Genomic DNA, 15,014 nt, shown 5'->3' on the forward strand with positions numbered 1-15,014 from the left:
TTTCCTACAGCTGCGCCTGGACTTCTTTGGTGGTGCCCCGCCACGGAATTTTGGCCTGCCCTGCACCTCGGACCCCGCCATTAGCGTCTTCGGGAACCCCAGTTGTTGACTATTTATGACTTTAGCGCAATATGTGACAAGACAAACCCTCTGCACTTCCAAACATACCTCTCTAGATGACAGAGAACAGTGTTCAAAGAGAATGGCCCCAATGCCCCCCCCAGCATGTCCTCAAGATCGTTCACTTAAATCATAGAAGCACAACACGGTGCGACTAACAGAGCAATGAATCATCCAGGACCCATGTATGCGCGGCTATGTGGAAAGGGAATGTTTTTGGCGCTCATACCTCAAGAACAAGTTGTTTAAACCCGTGAAAGTCCCGGATACAATCCAAAAACAACAGTACGACATAAGCCTACAAACTTAAGAAAGGCTTTGCATTAGAAGTATCTGGTGGGTTCATGGAGCCTGGCACAAGATCTGCCCTAGCCAGCTGCTCAGACTCTTCGATATGAACCGGCCCGCGTTTGCCAGTCCCTTAGATCTCTAAAACAGGGTGCGGAGAAGAGCTCGCTAGTTTAAGACTCATGGAACGTTGTAACAGCAATTATCAACCTAAGAAAGGACGGAAACAGAACATCCAGCGAGTCGGTCAATAGAATGGGCTGGGCAAGGGGCGAACAAGGAGACAAATCATGGTCATAGCCCTGAAGAAAGGCACTATTCTCCCCACCGAAGCAAGCCTATAAAAGTCGCCAACATGCCAAGCGGGAAGGTGAACCTCCACCACCAGAGGCCCGATGGACAGAAAGATGGGGAAAATAGGTTCCTTTGTTAGAAGACTATAGGCGGTCAGGTGATGAAAGTAGAGTATGGAGACCATGCTTGAGAAGCAGATATCGATGTTCCAAAAGATGTAGGATACGATGAATGCGGTGAACGAACAATATGGGGTGGTAAGAACCTGAGCAACTAGGCCGCCTTAGAGAATGTCACTGCAACCGAAAGGTTGGACCGAGACTGGAAGCCATTAATACTACTCGAAGCTCTAGGCAGTTTCGTTTAATCCCGTGCCAGCTGCTATACCAAGTACTTGGGGACGGCTTATATGGCATATGGTACCGTTATGCATGTCGCCAAGACGTAACGGGGCCCAGGCTCAGGAGTCAACCCACTGGCCCTGAGCAGGTGCCCGTGAGAATATCGGCATGCCAACGATTGCGGAAAAAATGTGAGTGTTTCACCATCTTTTGAGCTCGAAACCTACTTGCAAATCTCATAAGGGAACAGTCAAGGACTTTAAGCTCAAGTTGAACTATTTGCAGTTTTCCGCCCAAGTGGCGGCCGTTCTCTTCAATCCACGCTGAGTAACCCTGGTGAGAAGTGCTGAGGGACCCCTTCGCCGTTTTCGGCAATAGGCCCCGCCAGGACCCGCTCAGTAACTGAAGCGGTTATCGGTCAGCGCCAGCAGAGCGGGCCCGGGCCATAAAATAGAATAGGCATTGCTTTTGTCAAAGAGTGATCAGACAAGCTGATAGTGTCCCCCCCCCATGTCCACCCGAGAGTACCATGCACCATAACTGTAATAAACCTCAGCAGACAGTAGATTGAGTGATAACACAACTATCTTAATAAGAAAACAGAGGCAAAAGGGATAGTCTTAGCCTATCCTAACCTAGAGCGTAGCGTAGGAAGTAGGGTGGTTGGGTGGGTTAGTACTATTCTAACTTTCCCCGGTGGAGCTGTTTTGGAACTAAAAAAATCTAAGAAAACTGGATTTGAACCTGTAGCCTTTAGGATATGAGGTTTATTGCTGTTATTGTGCACGGTACTCTTGGGTTAACAGGGGGGGGCACTATCAGCTTGTCTGTAGACTCTTTGTCAAACGTCTTGTTTTTTGCATTAGAATCCTGCATTAAAAGGGGCTTGTCAACATATTGATATTTAGCTAAACCTCAGACCTCGAAACGCTAAGCAGGACGATTTCGTCTTATAGTTGGCCATCTGACCACTGAAAAATCCGGGCCGTCTGTCGCCTATCAGCGGCTTTGCCAGGATCACTTGAGTTTTGCAAGTGGCTATCTCGCCCAACCAGAAGCGCGTATTTTTGGAGACTTATCCGCCAACCGTTGAAATGGCCGCTCCATTAAACCATGCTCTGGTAACGTGGACAGATTGACCCTGTCCCAAAGGGCAATAGACAGGGACGATAGGATGACCCACTGTCCGAGGTCGGATCAACCAGTAGTTCCGCCACGCCCGCCCATTTCCATCAGGTAATGCGAGCCAGACCTGGTGACCGGGCAGAATCGTATTATCGACGAGCAAAACGAGACAAACCCCGCACGAGTACCCAACAACCCATCACCATCCAGAGCAACAACATAGTTGATAGTGTCCGTAGCCATGGCCCTCGATATCCTAACGAAGATCACCTCTGCCTTCGGGCATGACCTCAAGCCCGACAGCAACCGGTTCAATGAGCTCGTGTGGGGATTGAAAGAGGCACTTGGCCCGTCGTCAGGATTGGACTCAGCAGATGTCGATGTCAAGGAGTTGATGAAGCTGATGGAGGAGTACAACACAAGAGAGAGCGAATGGGTACAATTTGCATTCGCAGAAAAGGGCATGGGATACACCCGCAACCTTGTCGATGAAGGCAACGGCAAGAGCAACCTCGTAAGTACAGGGCGTCGCCGCCACGACTTTGTGGCAGACACATCAGGCTAACGCGACACAGCTTGTGCTTGTCTGGACCCCAGGCAAGGGCAGTCCCATCCACGACCACGGCAATGCCCACTGCCTCATGAAGATCCTCAAAGGCGATCTGACTGAGATCCGATATGCCTTCCCCGAAGGCGACGAAGAGCAACCCATGAAGGTCATCTCTGAGAGAACACACAAGGAGAATGCGGTGGCATACATGGCAGATGAGCTTGGTGTCCACCGAGTCTGCAACAGGGGCAGCGACTTCGCTGTGTCCCTTCACCGTAGGTCTTGCTTTGCCGACTCTGTAACGAATCGGCTGACCATGTTGTAGTCTACACCCCTCCCAACGTCGCCAAGGGGGGGTGTAACATTTTCAACGAGAAGACGGGCAAGCGCAGCCATGTGGCCAAGTGCGGCTACTACTCGGCGTACGGCCGCCGACTGCCGAAGCAGTAGATGTGAGAGTGTCGATGATTTTACATCTCGTTCTAGGCGTTCGCATATTTGACTTTGATGACTATCCGAGCTTGTGGAGACGTCCTGTTTGATGTAAGACTGAGAATGCCGAGAGCCGAAGAGCGCTTGTCGGCAGGCTGATGACTGATGATGAACGAGTGCTCTATCCGGTACATAGAGGGATAGATGCTGACGAGAAGCTTGACCTGCCGCGTTCCTGTATGTATTTTGGGTATCAATGGGTAGCAAATTTAGAAGACAAACACTTGAGACTGGAAAATCCGAAGGAAGTGAGGTTGTAAGTGCACAAGAGCCGCAAAGTCGTCGTTGCTGGCCAGAAACCATCCAAACGAGACCCAAATCTGGTCACGTGAAATGTCGTGATTTTTGCAATGGGTGGTGATTGGCTGATGTGGACCTCCCCACGATGGCGTGCTCGCGTAGGTCATACCCAGCCAGCTTCACTCTTCCATCATTATCATCATCAGCCACAAATCAAGCCCCATACACCATCCACATCCTCCACACCTAAAACAGATCCTTGCGTCGACCACACCCCCACCCAAACGCTAAGTAAGCAGTACGCACAAGACGCGTTAAATGAGGTTCCCGTCTGCTTAGGAAACTGATTCTGGGAAGCCGAATGTGGAAGTGCTCGGTACCGACCTAAAATCTTACCAATCTAACGACTTTCCCAATCTGCTCCAGTATTAGCCTCAATCCGGCTCCGGGAATCGGCCCAGCTGGAGCTTTCGGCATTGAGGATGCCACCCAAAAAGCGCGGTCCTCCCGTCATCGACCTCGTTAGTAGCGACAGCGACGGCGATTCCACTCCACGGCCGACAAAAAGGGCGTCCGGCAGCCGTCCGGTAACCCTAAGCGGTCATGCAGGCGTCGGGGGTGTCGGAAATGCACGGTTCAACATTCAGCCAGTTGTCAACCCCGGTGTCATAACGGGGCCTTCGTCTCAAGCTCATACATACTATGACACCGACGAGGAGTTAGTGGACTTGACTCAAGCTCCTGACGGCCCACCACGGGAGCTGTATGGAACTCTCGGTATTGTGCCTCTGCTTCGGTTTGATTTCTCTGAACTAATATGACGACTTAGATAACAAAATCGTTGGTGTGCGTTATTACAATGGTTATGCCTCTCCTGGCGAGGTCGTCGTTTGTCTGCGAGAGCCCAACAACCAGGTATTTTTCCCCCTATTACTGCTGTACTTTGTAGTGGGGATCCAGAGCATCAAGGATATTGTCTTTACTGTTGTCAAGGATGTTTCTAAAACAACTATAGTACGATCGGAATGCCATTCGGGTATGCAATGTCATGGGCGTTCAGATTGGCCACTTGCCGCGCAAAGTGGTGGAGAAGCTGGCGCCATATGTTGTACGTTCCTCGACTGATTTATAAAGGTAACCTACTCACATGTGAACCAGGACCGGGATGAAATTGCGATAGAAGCAATTCTTGCAGGAGAGAAGGGCATGTTCGACTGCCCCATTCGTCTACATATCTATGGAACCAGCAACCGCATCGACCGTCTGGCGCTAGAAGAAAGGCTGAAGAGAGACAAGCTGATCAAAGCTGGCGAGCTCAAGAAGACGAGAGCTGAGGCCGATGCACAGCGAAAGATGCTGGGTATCAAGGGCAGTCAGTCAACAGTTGGTCTGGATGGCGGCACGGCAGAGCCCGAGTTATCACTGGAGGAGCTAGCGCAAGCCAGTCAGGCAATGCAGGGCCAACCCCGTGGAGATGCGGTACGGTCGTTCGTCGTAGATGAAGACTTTTTGTCCAAGATGCCTATGGCAGAGCAACCTGCTGTCCTGGAGTCGACGTTGCTTCCGTATCAGTTACAGGTAAGATTGCGCTATTGGTGCATTGGCGTTCTTCCGCGAGCCCAACAGCGAGTGTAAAGCACGACAAGTGCTTCAAAACAATAGCTCAGGACTAATCGTGCATAGGGTCTGGCTTGGATGACGGCTAAGGAGAATCCTCAACTTCCGGCCAAGGGCACTCAGGAAAGCATTCAACTGTGGAAATGGGACCACCGAGGACGTGGCATGTACAACATGGCGACGAACTTTGTAGTGTCGAATCCACCAAAGCTTCTCTCCGGAGGCATATTGGCTGATGATATGGGTCTCGGAAAGACGCTGCAAGTCATCAGCCTCATTTTGACCGGTGGCTCTGGCCCGACTCTCATTGTTGCCCCGTTGAGCGTCATGAGTAACTGGGAACAACAGATTCGCAGGCACGTCAAGCAAGAGCACCTGCCCAAGATCTTCACATATCACGGGAACAACAGGGCAACAAAGAATGAGCTGGCCCAGTACCAGGTTGTTATTACTAGTTACAACAAGCTTGCAACGGAGGGTAGCAAGGAAAAGAATGAGACGCCGTTGGGATCGCTTATGGCCACGAACTGGAGACGAGTTGTACTTGATGAAGGTCACACCATCCGCAACGCGAAAACGAAGGCTGCTGTTGCCGCCCGAAAACTTAACGCGCAGTCAAGATGGGTACTCACGGGAACGCCAATGTCAGAACCCCTCCATCCTATCTATTGCATGAAGATGCGCTTCTAGGAACACTCTGCTAACGATCTCCAGCATCAACAACATCAAAGACTTCCAATCATTGCTGCAGTTTCTTTCCATCACTGGAGGTGTCGAACAGTCTGTCATTTTAACACTGTTATTTCACGGCCTCTCGCGCAGGGTGACAAGACAGCCGAAGCCCTTCTCCAGCTGTTGATGCGGGACCTCTGTTTACGACGCAAAAAAGACATGAAATTCATCGACCTAAAGCTACCAATCAAGAAAGAATACGTCCACCGCATTGCCTTCAGACCGGATGAGAAGAGAAAATACGACGCCTTGCTGTAAGTCAATCGGATAAGACTTCTGCAATAACACTGCTAATTCAAAATCGCAGGTCCGAAGCACAGGTGGCCCTGAAAGATTATCAGGCCAATGCTAGCGGAGCTAAGGGCCAGTTCCAAAATGTTTTGGAGCGGCTCCTTCGCCTGCGCCAGGTGTAAGGAACGACCGGTTTTGACAGCAGTACTCGGACTGACCTAGATCTAGGTGTAATCATTGGACGCTTTGCCGCAAGAGAATCAACGATCTCCTTGCAGTTCTCGAGGGCCAGTCCGTCGTCGCTCTCAACTCAGAAAACATCAAGCTCTTGCAAGAGGCGCTGCGTCTCTACATCGAGACACAGGAAGATTGCGCCGTTTGCCTTGATACTCTGAACAACCCAGTCATCACGCACTGCAAGCATGTTTTCTGCCGCGGATGTATTTCCAAGGTGATTGAGGCACAACACAAATGCCCGATGTGCCGCAACCAGCTCGGAGAAGACGCACTACTCGAGCCCGCCCCCGAAGGCGACGAAGAAAATGATGAGAACTTTGACGGCGACGCGAAGAGCTCCAAGACCGAGGCCCTCCTGAAGATCCTCCAGGCCACGACCAAAGACCCCAAGTCCAAGGTCATCATCTTCTCACAGTGGACGTCGTTCTTGACCATCATCCAGAACCAGCTTGTTGAGGCAGGATACAAATTCACCCGCATCGATGGGTCCATGACGGCATCGAAGCGCGATGCGGCCATTCACGCCCTAGACCACGACCCTGACACGCGCGTGATGCTCGCCAGCTTGGCCGTCTGCAGCGTCGGCCTCAACCTCGTCGCCGCGGATACCGTCATCCTGGCCGACAGTTGGTGGGCGCCGGCCATTGAAGACCAGGCCGTAGACCGCGTGCACCGTCTGGGGCAGAAGCGACCGACGACGGTGTGGCGTCTTGTCATGGAGGGGACCGTTGAAGAGCGCGTGCTGGACATCCAGCACGAGAAGCGGACGCTCGTGGGCAAGGCATTCCAGGAGAAGAGCAAGGGCAAGAAGACCCAGGAGACTCGTATGGCGGATATTTCGAAGCTGCTTGGCTGAGATGCTTCTCCATCACATGGGGCCCCCCATGGATGTGAGGGTAAAGTGGTGAACAAAAGTTGTATTTGTAGACATGATTTGCTTGATCCACATTATGTATTTGCATCTTCGTCATGCTGGAGGGGTGGTCTATTTATACCAGTGTAGCCTATGAAAATTGAGCGTTGGTGAGATTTCACAGTTATCATCGAGGTCTGTATCGTACCTTGATCCTTCCGCTCACACCCCTCTCCTGTCGCATGAAAGTTGTTTGCAAATAAAAGCTGTCTTTACAAACCACCAGTCTCTTGCGTTCCATCATCTCATCTATTGTGCTTTTTGTAGTTCCATATACCCAGTCTGTAGACCAACTGACACTTGCTTCTTGGAGCCAATATTAGGGTGCATTGTTTAATGGTAGAGATACGTACGTGACAACAAACATGTGCTGCTCCCGCGGATGACTGATGACAGCTTGAAGGCCTTTTCGGGATAAAACCTGCGAATGAGGGGCATGAGAATGCCCATTGTTCCCGGAGACTTTTAGACTGTTCTTCCCTTTGGCGTGTTGGCCCTCCGCGGAGCCAACCTATGCCCAGCGTAGCTGCGAGAAAGCCTAGCGGTCCACCACCCTTACCACACTTGGGGCTCATACCGCAAGGCTATCAGCTCGCACCTCTTGAAGGTGATCGGAAGTCCTCGAGAGAAGAGGCAGAGGAATTTGGCAACCAATCAATGCCGAGCCGAGCTCCATGGTGCTACTCCAGCACTGCCGCCCTTGGGCCAGCAATTGTCATTGTCCAAGTGTGAGGACGAATTGAAATTCCACTTGAACACCAAAGCCCTACAACCTCAGATATACAAACCCCGAATCACTGGACCATGAGCGTAAGGTTGCTGAGCTGTCACCACCATCATCCATTTCAACCGGCCAATAGCTGGCTTCGGGTCAGAAACTCATCGAAACAAGTTTGAGGCTTCACATAAGAAGGCCTGCAGGCTTGGGGGCTCAGAATGGGATTTCCTCCACCAAGCCACCCATTTACGACACAGCACCACTAATTAATTACCTGAAATTCTCCGATAGCTGCACAGACAGCCGGGCACTGGCACTGAAAAGATGCATCACGACAAAGCCGCAACGCGCATAGTCTTTAATGGCCCAAATGACACGTCGGCGTCAGGTCGGCGGAGACCGGCACATCAAGGAATGCGAACCACATGTCCACAGGAACATTTACTTCCAAGCTGGACAACACTCTACAACATGAACCGGCCACGGCAGGAACACGCGCAAAATTAGACTCTATAATGGGCTTGAGTCTCTGGGACGAAAGCAACGGTGAATGCGGCGACGCGAAGTCTCGATGACGAGCCGCTACGCCACAGAACAGAAGAAGCTTGGACAAGTTGTGCGAGGCTGGAGATGAATACTTCAGAAAATAATAACAGAAACGAGCAACTATTTGGCCCGGGGAGCTGTATCCTTCGACAAAGGGCCGTGGGTCGAAAGGAGGGCCGTTTGGGGAAGATGGAAAAGAGAAAGGGAACCGGGAACAGTGGACTGTAGTGTAGTATAGGTTGAAGCAACTCGGTTTGATCTCGCAGCACGTCCTTGAGAAACTGCCACCGTCTCGATGAGCTCTCCCAGTCAATTCTAAACCAGTGCCTTACTTTTGTGACAACCAGTCGGCAGTAGCCGGATCACAACCCTCGGACCACCGGATTGGTTGAAGCGCTGATGCTGTCATCGGGCGTGACGGTGAGGGTGAGGGGTGCAGGACGACATCAAGCTCGGGTATGTCGAGGGTGTCCAGGTGATCCGAGTTGGTATGTGCCCCGCAATTTAGCCCCGCGGCCGGAGAAAATGGTGCGGTGACGTGGGGAGGGAGGTATCCACCAGACAGAGGTACCGGAACGAGGTACCGGTACCTCGTATGTCTGTGCAGACGTGGTGGTCCTTGGAACTGTAGAACAGGGAGCACTGGCTCTACATAGTAGGTAGCTAGTCTGCAGAGCTGCCAAGAATAGAGCAAAGCGTGCCCCATCTGGTCGCAGCGCATCCGCTTTGGATCTTGTATGGGGAGGCATGAGGTGACGATGATGAAGGCCAACAGGCGACAAGCAGGGAGGTTTATCTCTCGAAGGGCCTCCAGCAAAGACTGCACAAAGCACACCCACACATAGGCGTCCTTGTGTGCCGTGGAGAGTGAGAAGACTGAGGAAAGAGAATCGTGCCATTGGGTATGAGGCATTGGCTTGGCTGGCTGGCTGGCTGCTTCTCGATCAATTGCATTTGGCTGTGGGCTTGGGTAGGGTGTCTCAGTAGAACAAGCGGGAAAACAGCAACTCTGTGCGACAGCATGGGCCTTCCATCACTGGACGGACATGGCCCAAGCAGTGACTGTTGTCGGGGTCTGGCCAGAGACACTGAAGGAGCGGACGCGGTTGTCGTTCGTCGTGGAGGCCAGCCACAAGGCGTTTGGTAGTGTACATGTGAATGTGGTGTATCCGTATGTAGCCGCACACTGGGTTGCAGGAAAGGATGGGATAGTTTTGGGAGCGGGAAAGAGGGTGTGGACATCGAGGTCCGTCATACTTTTGCAAGGATGACCCAATCACGGATCACCTTCATCACTTTCCGCGGGGCCTCACACCCCTGTCGGGACTCCAGCTGCAAGGTTCTGTCCCATCCACTCCACATCTGCGGCTTGCTGCGCAACGCTTGGCGGCATCACTCTCATTCTGAGCTTCACATTGTCTCTTCCAATACCTACCTACCTAGGTACCTAGCTTAGGTAGTTTAGGTTGGCAGGTAATAGGTAATCGTTGCTGCCTATCCTTCTTTCCTGGCGCCTCAACCCCCAAGTCATCCCGTTTCACAATGGGGCCCGGAAGGAACGATGCACAACCAAGTCACTTTCCAAGCCCGAACTGAGGTACAGATACAAAGCGGATGCCCCATGTTATTCGATTCCATCCGTCCTCTTGATACCTACCTTGGTACAGGTACGTAGGTAGGAAGTCTGGACGATGGCAGCCGGGCAGTCAAGTGCTGCAGTACCACATCATCCAAGTACCTAGGTACCAGGGATCAAAGGCTACTGGTGGTGGCTTGTGTACATGGATCGTCTCAAACCTGTCTTTAAAAAGCTATTGTTCCCGCCGAATGGACTCGGATGGCTGGATGAGCACGACTAGGCACCGACCCAGCTCTGACGCCAGCATCGCTACCTGCCTTCTGATCCGGTATGTGGTCGATGTACCTACTCCGTACCATCGAATCAAACAAGCAGGGTTGATAGGTCCAGATCAGCCTGTTCAATGACCACGTACCAAAGCTTGGGCTCATTGTATCATGTTGCTGAACCACGAAGCACAGGGGCGATCCCCATCTAAACCGCTCACAAGGGCACCTCCAGTGCAGCCAACCGGCGATGCGATGCTAGGTACCTTGCTGTGCTATGCTCAAGGCGCCAGCCTGTACGTAGCCTGCCGCGGACAAGTGGAGGAAGCCTGACAGGCCAGACAAGCACGCTCAAACCAACTCATCTCATTTGTCCACTGGTCCATGTTCCGCCCTTCCTTCTCAAGCCTTTTCACTTCGCGTGACGCGTAAGGATTGCATTATACTCCCGGCACAGACAACCTTGGACTTTGGACAAACGTTCGGGCTGACTGCTAAGGAATTGCCTGAAAAACACGTGCTGAATCCGTTATTTGATGAGGTGGACACCGCATGCCGTGGCTGGGAGCTCGAAAGGTGTGGCAGTGTGAGAGTCCATCTCAGCCATGATCGTAACACACCGACGCACTTGCTTGCAGGAGAGGAAAAGGTACCCGCCTCATGCATCCTCGTTACACCCTTCTGTACTTGTGGCGAGTTGCTTCCCCGCAGATTTAACGTCCCACCTACCACCCGCCCACCTTTGCAAGTTTCCCGTTCCTGCCCTTCTTAAGTGCCACCTGCGGCCCTCCCCAGCTCAAGCCATTCTTCCACTTCCAAGCTACCGCCATCTTGCAACGCCGTTGTGTACAAACACCAACAAAAACCATTTTCCGATTGAGATATAACCAGCACGAACACTCAAGAGTTTGGCAACCCGTCGTTCAACATGGCCACCGCAACAGAGCGCATCCACGCCCGTAAGTTCTCCCAGTTGCCTGCCAAATGATCTCTTGCTTTTCGAGACTAACCCTCTACCGAACCCAGTGAACCCCTTCTCCAAGAGGGAGTCTCATAGCGCCAGGACCATCACGACGTACAAGGTCCTGACTATCCTGAGTTGGCTCTTGGCCCTCATCGTCACCTTCTACTACACCGTCAACGAGCCCCGCGATGGCTTCACGATCCGCAGGAGAATCTGGGACCAGAACTACCTGTACCCCACCGCCTTCACACTGAACTCGGTCATCGTTGACATCTACTGGTGAGCCTGAACAGCCCCTGGGCTATACTCGGTCTAACAGCGTTCAGGGTCGTCCTATTCATCTTGCAAATCGGCTATGTCGCCCACCTCTTTTCGAGCAATAGCGACTATGTCAATGCCGCCGCAAGCGTTGGATCCCACTTTATCTTGAACAACCTTCTGCACTTCGCCTTTGTCATGCTCTTCGTCAACTCCCACTTTGTCTGGGCCGAGATCATTCTGCTCATCAACTTCGCCAACCTGTCGTCGTTGTACTTCCGCCACAACACGTACCCGCGCTTCATTCACTGGCCGGTCGTTTCCGCTCCTCTTGCGTGGACATTTGTGGCTATCTACTGGAACGGTGCCATAATGGTCCCCCACCCCCACAGCCTGGTTGCCCGCATCTTTGGCAACATCTTCATCTGGTCTATCCTCGTCTACGGTGGTTTCTTCATCGTCGCCTACAAGGTATGACGGGTGATTCCGTATTGCTCGTTCCTCTGCTGACTTGAACCCCCAGGACTACACCATTGGCTTCTCCCTCAGCGTTCTGGCTGCCGCCATTGGTGTTGCTCAGTTCCACCGTCAATTCATTGCTTTCCAGTGGATCTTTGCCTTCACCATCATGGCCGTCCTGTTCGTTTCGACGATCGTCGTTGCCTATCCGGCTGCGAGTGGCAAGGACTACCCCTGGAGGAGCCGCTCTTCGGCCCCTGCCGACCAGGAGCGCGCTCCTCTTCTCTCCAACGACCAGTAAAGTCGTTCAGCTTTTCACCAATAACATAACGTCGAAATCTGTGGGAATGGAGTGGACTTTGTAATGATTGAGGCACCCTTCGAGCCAAGAACAGATGCAGGTAGTGGAGTGGAGATTGTGGCCGAGAAGCTCGTGTGGCAGAATTGCGGGCTCCAAAATTCCTAGTGGTACCGAGAGATTGCTACGACGACAAAACTGTATGGTATGGTATGTACATAGCATTATTTACGGTTACGCATCCGCAGAGTACGTTAATTACCTCCGTGTTGTGATTTGGATTGAGCGATGCAAATGTTGAGAGATGACGTATCGGCAGTCTTATCGCTATCGTTATCGCTTTGACTCTGCTTATCGTTATACACTAGTCTTAGTAGAGAATGGTTGTTTCTCTCGAACACATTGGTAGTGAGTCTTCAATTACCTATCGTTTGCTTCTGAGCATCTTGTCCTCTGGATTGTGCAATTACGCCGAATGCTTATTGATGGACTCATGGTGTCGCCGAGACGATTTCCTTTCCCCCTGAATATCGGGACCGACATATGTCAAGTCTCACGTATATACCGACTTCTGGCTAGTGACCGAGGTGTGAGGTTCCTCCAGCGCGTCTTCACCAAGGATGAGCGCACCTTAGTTCCTGCCTGCTCTTCGTCAGGTCAGACATCGACGACCAAACCAGAGTCCAGCCAAGACGGGGATTTTCGAGCATTGAAGAAGCACAACCCATTGCTGTGGAAACGGGCAACCTTTGTAGCTGGGAGGTAAGCTCGCACATGCACATATACACTACCACCACCACCATCATCAGCTTTGCCGTACACCGTCAATATTCCATCACGGATCCAGGCTAAGACAGTGACTGAAGCCTACCCTTACTCGCCCTAGCAATACCTAGACTGACAAAGAAGCCAGGTTCGCCGCGAAAGAAGCCACGTTCAAGGCGCATCCTTCCAGGAGGCTCTCCTTCCACGACATCACCATCGTCAGGCGGGCGGTCGTGGAAGGGAAGGCGAACCCCAACGGCAGCGGGCCGCCCGTGGCTGTCATCCGGGGCGAGCGGGAGGGCGAGCCGGGGCAGACGGCCATGGTCTCGATCAGCCACGACGGGGACTACGCCACGGCCGTCTGTCTCGGGTTCGAGCCGGCGACGAGAGATGGCAAACGAGCTCCCGGGGACGAGGACGACGGGGTGGACTAGCAGTCTGATCAGATTTGGGTGACGAGAGCTTTGGCGAGGGCGGTGGGTGGAGAGGCAAGGGCACCGAGGGTGAGTTTGCTTGGGCAAGATTTAGCTGGGTTCTCTGGACCGCGGGCCCGCCCTTGATGGGTATCATGGTGCTCTCTGGTAGCATTTGGACAGAGTCGTCTCGTCGACTACAGTATGGATATGATCTAGTGCAACGCATCCCAATAAGTCACAAGAGCCGCCTCTCACGCCTGCATAGCAATGTCATCTCAGGCTTCCAGGCGCATGCCTGGGGCATGAACGGCTTTCGGTGCATACAGATAAAATAGACCCTGGAACTGGCTTATTTCAGGATGCCATTAGCCCTCTATCGCAAGGGAATCTGTTTGTACAGAAAGTCACCTCGCTATACCCCGACACAAACTTCTTTCTCTTGGTTTGCTCGATCCATGTCTGTTCAGCCACCGTCGAGTATGCCGGACGCATCCCGATCTCCCGCACTATATCCCATCAACCAACCGCCGGGAAGACCCCCGCACCAGCAAGGAACCGGCGCTCCACGCACCCACGTTGCCGGGTGCGGATTTCTTGGAACGCAGAAGCCTCCAAGACTGCGGCCACGCGGGAGAAGAATTCCAACCCAGGTGTGGGCCCCACCCTTTCCCCCTCCCCACCGCGCACGAACACCGACCAAACTTAGGCCTGAATTCTGCCTGAGACCCCCAACCAAAGCAATTAGATCCATATGGCCGGCTGGCCTAATGGCTAAGGCGTCGGATTCCTATGAGGAATACAAACTCATCCGAAGATTCTGGGTTCGAGTCCCAGGTTGGTCGTCGAGAACATGAAAAATGTTCTATGAGTCTCCCTTTTTCTCGTTTCCCACTCTCCTTTTTCATAGACTTATTTCTTAATTTTGCTCGTAGTATCCATCACTCCCCCAATCTTTTGGTGCGCTCGAGTTGTAAGTAGTCCCTAGACGGAAACATCGTTGTCCTTTTGAGCTACAAGGGCGCAACCAGCCGGTGACCACCAGTCTATTTTCTGCTCCTGATGAACGAACGAACGGTCTGGACACACCTGGAAAGAATGCCTTTCCCTGGATTTTTTCTGTCCATCGCTGTATTTCATTGGTTTTTTGTTTTGCTATTCATTCCCTTTAGGACAATCGTAACGCGGGCATCGATCGCCATGCATGCTTGCCAGACCACCACACAAGCAAGCTGGCTTGTGACATGTTACCGCGGTCACCATGTTGCTGTCCGCCTTTCGGTGTGTAGGCTTCCCGCTATTCGCGCAGCATCGTCTCACTCATGGAAACACGCCTCGTAAAGCAAGCAAACCCAGAACAACAAGCTACTAGGGTACCAATCTAGAAATTTAGGGTATCAGTGTGTAAGTAGTGTACAAAAGACAATGCAGCCCGTTCTACCCACTGGCGATGTCGCCCACACAGTTCAGATGAAAGCGAAAAACACAAGGTGGCGCAACGCACGCGCAGCCTCTAACTCTAACAAACGGACGGGGGGAAATAGTTCCCTCAGGCGCGTTCTCAAAAC

At 52.3% G+C, this 15,014-nt stretch overlaps 6 protein-coding genes and 1 non-coding gene across 7 annotated transcripts; all 7 read left to right on the plus strand.

Annotated features, from left to right (window-relative positions):
• Nucleotides 1-2,409: 2,409 nt before the first annotated feature.
• On the plus strand, nucleotides 2,410-3,168 carry LY79DRAFT_506519 (cysteine dioxygenase type I; the record flags this gene model as incomplete). The annotated part of the gene is made up of 3 exons (XM_060553729.1): nucleotides 2,410-2,682; nucleotides 2,744-2,993; nucleotides 3,044-3,168. 3 exons carry the CDS (start codon nucleotides 2,410-2,412, stop codon nucleotides 3,166-3,168), a joined length of 648 nt encoding a protein of 215 aa, XP_060418997.1.
• Nucleotides 3,169-3,932: 764 nt separating this feature from the next.
• LY79DRAFT_586896 (SNF2 family domain-containing protein) lies at nucleotides 3,933-7,123 on the plus strand (the record flags this gene model as incomplete). The annotated part of the gene is given in 9 exon segments (XM_060560700.1): nucleotides 3,933-4,227; nucleotides 4,280-4,365; nucleotides 4,466-4,558; nucleotides 4,609-5,028; nucleotides 5,134-5,711; nucleotides 5,782-5,837; nucleotides 5,849-6,053; nucleotides 6,107-6,208; nucleotides 6,259-7,123. 9 exon segments carry the CDS (start codon nucleotides 3,933-3,935, stop codon nucleotides 7,121-7,123), a joined length of 2,700 nt encoding a protein of 899 aa, XP_060418998.1.
• Nucleotides 7,124-9,198: 2,075 nt separating this feature from the next.
• LY79DRAFT_538728 (uncharacterized protein) lies at nucleotides 9,199-9,652 on the plus strand. Its single transcript, XM_060556769.1, has one exon. It carries the CDS (start codon nucleotides 9,349-9,351, stop codon nucleotides 9,589-9,591), a length of 243 nt encoding a protein of 80 aa, XP_060418999.1. The 5' UTR covers nucleotides 9,199-9,348; the 3' UTR covers nucleotides 9,592-9,652.
• A 1,434-nt stretch (nucleotides 9,653-11,086) lies between these two features.
• LY79DRAFT_285049 (ATP synthase F0) lies at nucleotides 11,087-12,663 on the plus strand. Its single transcript, XM_060552152.1, has 4 exons — nucleotides 11,087-11,248; nucleotides 11,316-11,532; nucleotides 11,580-11,982; nucleotides 12,035-12,663. The coding sequence occupies exons 1-4, from the start codon at nucleotides 11,218-11,220 to the stop codon at nucleotides 12,269-12,271; spliced, it is 888 nt and encodes a 295-aa protein (XP_060419000.1). The 5' UTR covers nucleotides 11,087-11,217; the 3' UTR covers nucleotides 12,272-12,663.
• On the plus strand, nucleotides 12,654-13,224 carry LY79DRAFT_285142 (uncharacterized protein). Its single transcript, XM_060552153.1, has 2 exons — nucleotides 12,654-13,124; nucleotides 13,175-13,224. Exon 1 carries the CDS (start codon nucleotides 12,744-12,746, stop codon nucleotides 13,032-13,034), a length of 291 nt encoding a protein of 96 aa, XP_060419001.1. The 5' UTR covers nucleotides 12,654-12,743; the 3' UTR covers nucleotides 13,035-13,124; nucleotides 13,175-13,224.
• On the plus strand, nucleotides 13,043-13,467 carry LY79DRAFT_586898 (uncharacterized protein; the record flags this gene model as incomplete). The annotated part of the gene is made up of 2 exons (XM_060560701.1): nucleotides 13,043-13,084; nucleotides 13,165-13,467. 2 exons carry the CDS (start codon nucleotides 13,043-13,045, stop codon nucleotides 13,465-13,467), a joined length of 345 nt encoding a protein of 114 aa, XP_060419002.1.
• Nucleotides 13,468-14,202: 735 nt separating this feature from the next.
• Nucleotides 14,203-14,291, plus strand: LY79DRAFT_t33. The gene has a single exon. It is a non-coding gene; the product is annotated as a tRNA-Arg (tRNA).
• Nucleotides 14,292-15,014: the final 723 nt, after the last annotated feature.

This window comes from Colletotrichum navitas (assembly GCF_030913465.1).
Source record: "Colletotrichum navitas strain CBS 125086 chromosome Unknown LY79scaffold_5, whole genome shotgun sequence".
NCBI classification, from domain to species: domain Eukaryota; kingdom Fungi; phylum Ascomycota; class Sordariomycetes; order Glomerellales; family Glomerellaceae; genus Colletotrichum; species Colletotrichum navitas.